Genomic DNA, 11,604 nt, shown 5'->3' on the forward strand with positions numbered 1-11,604 from the left:
CCGTGCAGTGGTAGTCATGCTCAGCCTCATCAGATTACCACGAGTCTTCACCATCAATCAAGTGCCCAAAGTAAGTTCATCTTCTCTGTGTCTTCACTGGACATTTCTCTGGTTCCACACACTCAGACTGAGCTGGATTTTATCAGCAGGTGAGAGCCACTGGTTATTTTTTTAAAGAAGTTTAAAAAAGTTTAAGAAAAAGTTTAACGTATTTATACATTTCATACTTCACTACATGAAACAAACTACTCTGACACTCAGTTGTATGTGTAAAAGACTTTTTTTTTTTAAATGTTAATGTGTAGAGAGGTGGAGAGAGTCTGTAAACAGAACTGTAGAAAAGAGAACAAAAAGAGCAATTACTCTTAATTAATTTATCTGTTTTATGGCAGGTGGCAACCAGCATAAAGGTGCAGACTATCACCTCCTGTTACAAAGCAAGAAGTAGAAAGAAAGAAACGGAAACGCTCTCAGAGACAATGTATTATGAACACAATGTGAGTGTTTCATTTTAAAATATGACAGTTTACGTCAATATCAGTATATCGCGACACTCCTATAATGTAATGTAAAGAACTACTCTGAAATCAGTGTTTCCTAATCTGTTTGGCTTGGGACCCCTTAAAAATAGTCAGTGTCTATTCTCATCACAGTTTATGAGCTGTTAATAGTGAGTCGATTGTTTGAAGGATTGTTTTAGAAGCCGAAAAAGGTTAAAAAAAAAAAGAAAAAAGAAAGAAAGAAAGAAAAAGTGTCCAGTATTTAAAAAGAAACAAGCAAAAACAATTTTGATCAACGGAAACATCTGTGTTTTTTTTTCTTATACCTTTTATCATCTCTCAGATATATCATAGGACACCTCAGGAGGATGCTGAACCCCGCTTTGTGATATTTCTATAGGTCTTTGTATTAAACATGCAACACTTGGTCCACTGAGAAATCAGTGTCAGGTGTATTTCGTTCAAAGTAGTTTTGAGAGACTTTATTTCAGTTGTCAAACGGACTGAGGACTAAACAAGAGTTTTCTTTCTCGAGGTTTTCCATGAGGACAGCATCATCTCCGGCTACAGACACCCCCGCAGCTCGGCCACCGACTGCATCCTGAGCCTCTTCCAGCTGACCAATGAGACGCTCAACATCTGGACCCACTTTCTGCCCACCTGGTACAGCTGACAAATGTCATTTCTGTTGCAGTGCATCACAGTTTAAAGGAACATGCCTTTTCTACATCACCTGGTACATGAGGGCGTTTACATGAAGTTGAGTTGTGCAAGTCATCACAGCTGAGCAACAGAGAACAGTCTGAAGTCACGCGTAACAGTTTTGATAAGGGCATTGTTTTAGTTGTTTGTTTGAGGATTCCACCTTCAAGTTTAAAGGAATCCTGCACAGCTTGTTGAGCTTGAAGGCCAGAGAGTAATCCATGATGTCCTCAAGTTGTTGTACAGACTCACATTCTCTCAGACAGAGGATTTATTAAATCAGTTCAGGCACATAATAACTGAAGACTACCATTCAGTTTTACTGCTCATATCCAGCGGTACAGTATCTGTCTGCTTAGTATTCATATTATAAGTCAGTGGATTCGTCCCGGTGTATATTTATTACCACAGATTCACTCTTCAAGGAGTTAAACAGAAGCCAGAAGAGCAGTGGACTTTATATTGTCATAAAGCTGTTGTGGATCCTGCAGACAGTTGGAACATAAGAATCACTCACAGCCATCAAGTAACGGGAGAAGGATTGTTCTCAAACACAGGTTTGTTTTGAAGTCAGACATCCCAGCAACCATGTGGGTCTCACAGACCTCCTGCAGCCTCACAGTGTCTCCCTGTCAACAAGCCTTGAGTTCAACAGGACTCTCACAGTACAGCTGCATATATACAGCTGATTTACCCTTTATTCAATTCATTTGCCCAACTTTGTCCCATGCAGTATGAAAATTGATATTGTTTGGCATACAATGCATGAATATCCAGCTCATTTGTGAGATAACTCATCAAATCAAGTGGTTTAGAAACATTGTCAAATATGCATTGTTTTTGCAGAGTTTAACACGAGGAGACAGTTTTCACATTCAATGCAGAAATTGTAAATTTTATCTGTGCTCATTGAAAATCTGATTTTAAGAGGCGGGCCGACGAGCGTGATTTGTGACATCGCAAATAATTTAGAAGCTGATCATCGTCAGTAGACACAAGTGTGATGAGGAAACTTGAAGAAGTTGAAGTTCATATATTCTGGATTTGTTAATGAGAGTAAAAGAGCAGGTGTCATTTTAAAAGTTAAATGTAGTAATTGTACTTTTTTCCCTGCAAAAGCCATGTTAGACAAACATTAGAGAATTTATGTGTGCCTTAAGCGGCCAATCACACCAAGACGCATCGCCTGCCTGCTAGCCTGTAGCAACAAGTCTGGAGAGGGAGAGGATCTTTACAGGTGCAAAATGTAAGAATTGGCTACCTGTCAAATTTATACCCAAACAAATAGAGGTTAGAATATCACTGAAGTAACCCCTAACTGCTGCTAGTTAGCTCAGTTAGCTGTGCAGCTAGCAGCCCGGATATCGCTAGCACAGAAGCTTTGGACCTGGATGGTTGACATCCTCACTTCAGTAGTAATCTCTGCAACACAATACATAGAAGTCATAAAGTCAAAACTGTTATTTAGATTAAATTTTTACATATTGCACCTGGAAATTTGTCTACCCTTAAACTTGAAACAGTCTAATTTACTAAAATGAGCTGACACAACTTGCTGATAGACTTATGATGCAGCACTTGCAGGTGGAGACAGAGGGGCTAAAAATCTAAGGAGTAAAAAGCACAGAGGTTAAAATATATCCAACACTTGTGTCAGCTGTGTAACCGCTGCAGTTTATTTGTTGCGTGTGTGTTCATGCGAGTACGTTTCTTGATTTAAAGATACTACAAAAGGTTCCCCGGGGCCACACTGCACTTCCTCCCTGCTGAGATGCCAGTTGCTTTGACTGCATGGTCCAGGGAGAAAGTGTGTGTGTGTGTGTGTGTGTGTGTGTGTGTGTGTTGAAGATATGCTAAGGGCACATGGGTATTTGTGTCATGGGGCTTGGCTTAGACCTACAGGCCAGCCGCTAATGAGCAGATCTGTGCTTAAGGCGTACATACGAGTTGCCACAATTAGTTAAGTGCTCAGTGACGGGGAAAAGCACAAATAATGTTGATTTGTCAATGAGGTGCACTGAGACGAGAAAACAGAAGCTGCAATGCAAAAATACACAAAGCAAACTGTCGCCCACTGATAAGATTCAGCTTGTTGACTGTTGGCTGTTACGTAACTGACAGTTGGTGACAAACGCATGATTTAACTGAGTGAAAACGAACATGAGACTCAATCATGGACATCTCGGGTTTGTCTACACTGACAGGTCCTGTCAGTACCTGTACAGTGATGACAAACCCAACCCAGTTTATGTCTATTAAATGCATCAACATGCAGCTTAAATATCATCACGTTTAACACTTTAATACTTTGTAGTTTTGCTCATTAATAAGTCTCTTTCTGACTGACTCACAGCAAGAAGCAGTTCAAATATCCCAGTTTGTTCTGGTTATGTTTCACATTTTTTGAAATTCGCTTATTTGCTTTCCTGCTGTGAGTAAGATGAAAAGACTAATACCACTCTGATGTCTGTGCATTAAATATGGAGCTAGCTGGGAGGCAGTTAGCTTAGCCTAGCATAAAGACTGTAAACAGCTGGTACAGCTCTCTCTGTAGGTAACAAATGCACCTATCTGTCAGGGTTGGAGTGAAGTTATTTCCTGTTTTATGTTGCTTTAAGTTGTTTTGTCTTACACTTCCTGTCTTTGTCTTTTACCTGCCTGTTTTCTGTGCCCACCTGTGTTTTATTAGTTAATTTGTCCCTGTTTATTTGTTATTGTTTCCCTCTTTCAGTTGTTAGATTGTCTGCATTTGCTCCTTGTGTTTCTTCAGTTTTGCAGGGTTAAGTTTTCGTATTTCTCCTGTCAGCCAGATTTTGTAGCCTAGCTTTTGTTCTTTGGAGTTCAGCGTTGTCTTATTCACTTACTCTTGCTCACTTTTGTTTTTTCAACCAGCCTTGATGTTGCACATTTGGGCATTTTTGTGAAACCATCGCAAAAGGGCCCAAGCCCAAGAGCCTTAATATCATAAAGGGGATTAAAGGGGAAAAAAGGGGAAACACAAACATGCAGGAAACTATGGAGAAACTGGTAAAAATGCAGACAAACTTACAAATCAAAGAGAAACCATTCATTGACTAAAAACACAGGTGGATAATAAGGCAGGTTGAACAACTCAGGGCAACCACAAAGGCGGAAGAGAGACAGAAAGTAGAACAGACATGATGCAAACAAAATCCAACAGAAATAACCAAACTAAAACCTAAAACCACAACACTATCAGCACCTCTAAAGCTCAGCATTTAACAACTCATCTAGTCTTTAAACAAACATAAATGTAAAAGCTGTGGTTTTACAGGATGTTAGCTGCTTCAACTTCCCGTAAAACGTTTTATCTGGAAGGAAAAAATCTGTTAACACTGTTCTTACGCCCACATTCAGTGTATGATGCACAGATATCATACCACAAATTTTCAGCCTCTTATTTACCATCTCGTACATGTGCAAACATTCCAGCAATACTATCAGTAAAACTACTACAGTGTGTGGGATGGTGTCGAGCAATGACTCATCTGTAATTGTTCATGTAGAAACAGCCTGAGGAACTGATCAGGAGACTGTTCAGTTGTCTGCCTGGCTGCAAGAAAATGAAACCACTCAAACACTGAAGCTGTGTTTTCACTAATTAGTTCGCCTCCTATGTTATTTTAACTGCTGTTACTTTTTAATGCAGTTGTGTTACTAGACTTATAACGTGTCAGTTACACACTGTTTTGCTCCTCTTTCCAGCACTCACAGACTGAAAATATTATCAAATATCCTACTGCATCCACTCCAGTCTAATTAACCTCATGCATCTGTTTCAGGTACTTCCTATGGAAACTAGTGTCCGTGGTCCTGATTCAGACAGCATGGCAGGACTCCTTCACCTGGCCTCTGCTGATGTTCCTGCTCTCCTGCTGCATTTATCCGCTGGCGTCAAGCTGCGCTCACACGTTCAGCAGCATGTCGGCGCGGGCACGCCACATCTGCTTCTTCTTCGACTACGGCGCCCTCAGTTTCTACAGCCTGGGTAAGTACATGTGGTCTCCTCTCACTCAGTTCACAGAGTGAGTAATGGTATTGAGTGGTTCTTGAGCCCTCCACATGCTAAAGCTAAGGGTCAAGGGTTAAGGCTAAAGGTTCTTCATGTTCAATTTTTTATTCTACAGTATGTCATGACATCTCTGTGCTTATGGTCTGGTCAGGTTTAGACAGTTCACAGTACACATTGGTATTGAAACATGGAAAATAATTTAATTTTACGTTGATATTTTTTGTGTTTTGATGTGTTTTTCAGTGACAGTCGTCTGAGTTTTGACCCTGAAAACATGTTGAAATTTTTTTTGTTTTCAATGCCAAATTACTATTCTTGTCCCATGAAAAAACCCTTGGTTGGGGTTTGGAAAATATCATGTTTTTCACCAGTTTTTTGGCTGCAAATTGTTCCAACATCTTATCTAAAATATTCGGCTTTGCTGCCACTAACACAGCCAGAAAAATGTCCCAATGTCTCGTTAAAGACATCCAGTGACATGATTGATGATGATAATGATTGGTGGACAAAATGTCATCAATAATAAATCTCTCAGACTACAGTATGTCATTTTATTCTATTATAAATCCTACAGTGTTAAAGTTGACAGAGTGTGCACTGTTGATGTGTCCTGCTGCAGGTTCAGCTATCAGCTACTCAGCTTATGTTTTCCCGGACAAGTGGGTGAATGGCGTCTTCCATCAGTGCTACGTCTCCATCGCTGTGGTCAACACTGTCATCTGCACCGCCATCGCCTGCTATTCCAGGTATGGTGAGAGAATGTCATAATTTAATTTCATACAGCTGATACTAAATCTTAATGGTTTTCTTTCACAAAAGAGAGGAGTAGCACGTATAACCATGACAACATGCTAACGCTAGGCCGTCCCAGTTTTAAGTCACAAAGCTAATTTAAGATTTGGTCTTCTAAAAAGATAATTCCCTGTCAGTCTTTAAAAACCCAAACAGTTGTTTTAATCACCACAGCTAAGGTCATTCAATAATTATCAATTAGTTAAATGTGTGATAAATACACGAGAGGCTCAAACTGGGGGACAATGTTAGCATGTTAGCATATTAAAAAACTAATACGCTAAATGCACCAAGCAAAATAGTAGCATGTTTTACTGCTAATCATATAAAAGAAGTACTACCGGGGTGGCTGTAGCTCAGGAGGTACAGCGGGTCGTCTAGTAATTGGTATGTCACTGATTCGAATCCCCAGCTCCCCCTAGCTGCTTGTCGAAGTGACCTTGAGCAAGATACTGAACCCCAAATTGCTCCTGATGAGCAGTAAGCACCTTGCATGGCAGCCTCTGCCATCAGTGTATGAATGTGTGTGTGAAGGGGTGAATGTGACAAGTGTTGTCAAATGCAAGTTCATTTACCATTCCACTTTGCACTACTTTATACTTCCACTTCACTCCATTTTGAGGCGAATATTGTACTTTTTATCGGTTGACCCATAGTATACAGTATATACATACATGTAAATATATGTAGGCCTATAATTTGATTTTACTAATAATTTTTATACATAAGTACATTAAGTATAAAATATTTTTACTTATGGGTGACTTTCACCTTTAACAGTGAGATTTAACAGGATATTTTTACTTTTACACAAGTATAATGTTGGCTACTTTTTACAACACTGTATAAAAGTGGATAAAATAGAGTTGTATTGTTAGTGTTTAGGTCACTTTGCATTTGTAACACAGCCATACGGAGCAGCAAAAACTGGATGTTCCAACCATTTATCCATTACTTTAGTAATCTACTTCAACAGTTTATACATTACTTTTAGCTAACAATTGAATCCCCTCTGCTCACTTAGTTTTCATGCTTTTCAACCATAAACTCTGAGTTGAGCTACTCTACAATCTTCCCATGTACCCCACAGCAACTGCAGAAGTACCCCTGGCTGGAAATCACTGCCAATGTTATATCTGATAAGTCTAGTCCATGTCCATGACAACACTTTAATGTGACTGGTCTCTGTGATTGGCCAGTAGAGCTCAGTGGGTTTGTGTCTGTATTATTCAATAAAGTAAAATGAGACATCTTAAAGGTTTGAATGACCTGAGAAACAGCTTTCTGTATCAATACACTACTGTCTCACCTCTTACATTTACAACTGTTATCACATTGTTCCCACTGTTATCTCTTCATGTACTGATTTAATGTCAGCTCGGTGGAGCTAATTATTGTTCTTTGCTCATCTCTCCCCTCTGCTAAGGCTTGGCTTACCATACTGGCAATATAATCATGACACCATAAAGAGGTAAAGACACCTAGAAATCTGCTTCCCTCACTGTTCTGTCTAAAAACAAGTCTATGGTGATGATGGTAGCAGTAGATGAATGCACTTTAATCCTTTAGAAATATGCAATTATCCTTCAAAAGCCTTGAGACACACTTCATCCCACATACAATGTTGACTTGGATTTCAAAAGTAGAATGGAGCAACTGACTTTTTTATACAAAAGGCGTTACCTGACTGTGACTACAGGGACCAACCCTAAACAGTGATTTACTTTGATTGTAGTTTCAGCTAAGCAGGTTAGAGGAGCTGACAGACGAGGCGGCACAACGTGTTCTGTAACAATTTAATGGGTTTCTTTACTTATCTGGAAATGTGTAGCTACTGTACACACAGTCCTCAGCAGATTGAGTATACACATGCTGGTTAAGGATTATATGACATTTAAACTTTACCCACATGGACGACTAAACATCTGCAGGACACAAATATAGCACCAGCCACCACTCAAGTGCTGGTAAATTAGAAAGTGGATCATTCAATCGCCATTTGGCCGGTGAACAAAAACATTGATTTTGCACCCTGTACATGGCTTTGTAATTCACTTTCAATTCCCTCAGTATAATGGTTTTAAAGTCATCACACATGCTTAAGTATGACATTACCAGTGGTGATGCCCTGCAAGAAGTTTGCACATAAATTCCAACACAGCTATAACACAGTATAACAATAAGTAATGTTCAGTGAATGTAGGTGTGAAAGTATTGTTTGTCATTATTAAAAAATAATGTAATGCTTCTTTTATTTCAGATTCCCTGAGTGCCAGAGTCCAAAGTTCAGCAAATACCTGCGTGTTTTTGCCTTTGCCTACCCGTACCTGTTTGACAACATTCCTCTGTTCTACAGGGTAGGTCCACCTCTGTGCACATCGCACAAGACACATCTGAAAGGTCAAAGAAGAGTGTGTGCGTATGTGTGTGCGTGTGTGTGTGTGTGAGTGAAAAAAAATACTGTTTCAAAAGTGTCACAGATAACATTTTTTCAGAGTAGATCACTGTCTCTGGTGCTCCATGCTCTCACATTCATATATTTTTCTTGGTGTTAATGTCAATAACAAAGGCTATCTCAGTTGTGATATGATTTAAAGTCATAATACAACAGTAGTTAAAGGGACAGTTTTCCTCTTACCTTTAGTCCTATTTATCCATCTGGATTGTGTTGGTGTGAGTAGAGATGTCTGAATTTTCTTCAATATAATGGACTTAGATAACACTCTACTTATGGTGTTTAAAGCACCAAAAAAAAAAAAAAATACATTGAAGCTAGCTAAGCTAACTACATTAGAGCTCAGTTGAGGCTGACACCCTCTTAATGTTTACAGCCCACGCTGTCACAATCAAAAGCCTCTCATCCTTGAGTAGACGCACATTTCCCTCTGTGCGATGATACAGTGCAGTTCAATGAAAAGTTTATATTGTGGTGCGCAGTTAGTGAAGACAAAATCACAAAACAATTGATGCAAGGACTTTTCACCTGAACTAGTTCCCAAAAATTCATGGTAGCTGCATGAATTAAAATAAAATGAGTTACATTTCTGAACATACATGCAACATTAAACATAATGAATTGATAAGAGGTTTGTTTTTACTTCTTGGATTGGACTGGAAAACATCTCCTGCATTGGGGACATTTGGTTTTAGCCTTTGACAACAACTTACCAGATATTGTATCCCCCTATGACACAACAAACCTTTGTAGAATGGAAAAAGAAATGAAATATATCAAACATAACACATGGGTCACATCAACCGTGCCTGAAGGTTGAGAATTGCAGAGAGTTGAAAAGCATTTTATGACATCATAAAAGAAATGAATCATTTTATTGAAGTTTAAGAACTGATTTATGATGCAGCGTTGGGAGTTAAACAGGAGGCATTAAAGATTCTCTTTCAATTATTGTATCTGAATACCTGTCTGTTCCATTTTTAAATGTATGGTTTTGGCCATTTCCCTTTATAATAAATGTTCTTTTCTGCTCTGTGTTGTATTCACAGGTGTTTCTGTGTGTTGGGGAAGGCTGCACAGACAATGACACCAACCTCCTCCACTTCTACCACATCGCCTTGGCTTTCCTCACAGGCTTTCTGTTTGCCACACATCTACCTGAGCGCCTGGCACCTGGCAGCTTCGATTACATAGGTAAGTCTGATCTGAGGAGTAGTTATTCTTGTCATCAACATGCTAAGCATTGGTTTACTTCGTAGGGTGTGCCAGCCAGAACCTACATAGATTAGTCATTGGACTATTTCCCAATTTTTGCATTGCATTTTTTCTCCAGGCTGTTTACATATTTTGGTGTGTAAAGACTGATAGGTACAAAACGTTTTGACATCGGTCCAGTAGATCATCTCAGTTCACAGCTGTGAGACGCGCTGCAATGTAATCCTTGTTGGCAACATTGACTGTCAAAGTACATCCGCTAAAAGTGCTTGTTTGTGTATTGGTGTGCATCTACAGTATTGGAAGAATAGGTTTTTTACAGCTAACTCTCCAATGTCTCATATCAGACTTTTCATCACTACAAATAAACACTGGGTTCACATTAACAGATTAACACAGTTTTCTCATGTGTGGTTAACATTGTGAAATAATGCTAATGCGTAACTGTCTCCCAAGTTTTCCATTCTCGTTAATTCAGTTGGCAATGTGACTGATTTATCAGAGCTTGAATTTACACCTCATGTCACTGTGACATGTGACTGTGCTGCCTGAGCTCAAACATGACTCGACTGCTCCCTCTGCAGGTCACAGCCATCAACTCTTCCATGTGTGCGGCATCCTGGGCACCCACTTCCAGATGAAGGCCATCGAACAGGACATGGTGACACGGCGCCCCTGGCTCCTTGAACACTCTATCCCCATCACCTCTACTCACTCAGCGGGTGCAGCGCTGTTTTGTGTTGTGGTGAATTTGATCATCATCCTCCTGTACAGTCTACCTCTCCTCTCTGCCACAGCCTGCCAAGAGAAGAAACATGATAAACAGCCAAAGAAAACCTCAGTCAAGGCCGGCCGCTGCTGCTAAATCTCTGGCTTCATAAGTCACGGCTGAGGGGACGCAGCTGGTCACGAGACATACTGACAAGTGAAAAGAGTGCATTATGGGTGATATAGAAACATTGTAAAGAACACTCCTGAGCTACGAGGAGCTGACGTAATGTTTAAGTGAATCATATCTATCAGTCTGTACTAAACTGAGACATCACTGTGATGACAGCTGCTGGTCGTGTGGGTAAAGTTGCACTAACATACAATGGAAATCTAACAAAATGTTTGTTACCATAATATGGAAAGAATGTAAATGTTTCTGAGGAAACTTGTTCCTGCAAAAAAAGCTACAAATGTAGCAGGTTAGCTACATTGTAAGGGCAGTGCTATATTTGTTCATAATATATATTTTTTTGCTTCGTTCTCTGATTTTCACACATGTGGGGCATGAAGAGACTGTCAGCTGCAGGGAAAATAATGCTGATTTCACTATCAATTTTAAATTGTAGTGCTACATTTATACACTTTACCTCTTTATATTTATAGTGCTTGTACACAGCCGACTGGATTGTTTGTTTATTTGTCAAGACAAAGGAGAAACAGTTATGACAAGGGAAGAAAAATGAGTTAGAACTTCCTGCAAAGTAGCAAGTTCAGTTACTGTTGATATAAAGTATCTAATACAGAGTGAATGTTTCCCTCATATGACTGCTGTTTCTGTCCTTGTAGACCCATGTGACATTTCACATTGTTCTGTTGATGCAAAACTTAGAGTATTTATACACAATGTTATTTATAATGATTGATTTTTTCAAATAAACGATTTACTAAACCTGTCTACGTGTTGCTGTAATTCTAAATAAGAGTGACTTGTGTAACTTATTCAGTATGTCTGGTTCATTGAAACAGTTTTTAAAGACAATAATGGTCAGGTAAAGTCATTTTAGTTAAGAACAATTTAATTAAGTTTCAATTTTCAGGACTTTGCTGCCTTTTATTTTGCACTTTAGCTATAAATGTGGTAAAAGGTGAATTTAATAGAATTTAAGAAAAAGGTAGTGTTTATTTCAGACATTTTT

At 39.2% G+C, this 11,604-nt stretch overlaps 1 protein-coding gene across 2 annotated transcripts; it reads left to right on the plus strand.

Annotated features, from left to right (window-relative positions):
• Positions 1–11,280, plus strand: LOC140994858 (membrane progestin receptor gamma-B-like). Of its 2 annotated transcripts, XM_073464675.1 has the most exons (8): positions 1–70; positions 1,036–1,163; positions 5,006–5,211; positions 5,855–5,981; positions 7,454–7,498; positions 8,288–8,384; positions 9,532–9,676; positions 10,282–11,280. In XM_073464675.1, the coding sequence occupies exons 1-8, from the start codon at positions 17–19 to the stop codon at positions 10,560–10,562; spliced, it is 1,083 nt and encodes a 360-aa protein (XP_073320776.1). In that variant the 5' UTR covers positions 1–16; the 3' UTR covers positions 10,563–11,280. The 2 variants fall into 2 exon arrangements, with proteins under 2 accessions (XP_073320776.1, XP_073320777.1); XM_073464676.1 differs by lacking the exon at positions 7,454–7,498.
• The last annotated feature ends 324 nt before the right edge of the window (positions 11,281–11,604 follow it).

Source organism: Pagrus major, chromosome 4, assembly GCF_040436345.1.
Source record: "Pagrus major chromosome 4, Pma_NU_1.0".
Taxonomy (NCBI): Eukaryota; Metazoa; Chordata; class Actinopteri; order Spariformes; family Sparidae; genus Pagrus; species Pagrus major.

What these genes read in the sequence shown, in the direction of transcription:
- LOC140994858 (XM_073464675.1), top strand. Translation starts at nt 17, where the DNA reads ATGCTCAGCCTCATCAGATTACCACGAGTCTTCACCATCAATCAAGTG. An exon ending in CCATCAATCAAGTGCCCAAA is followed by an intron (nt 71 to 1,035) that starts GTAAGTTCATCT and finishes TTCTTTCTCGAG; the next exon opens with GTTTTCCATGAGGACAGCAT. An exon ending in TGGCAGCTTCGATTACATAG is followed by an intron (nt 9,677 to 10,281) that starts GTAAGTCTGATC and finishes CTCCCTCTGCAG; the next exon opens with GTCACAGCCATCAACTCTTC.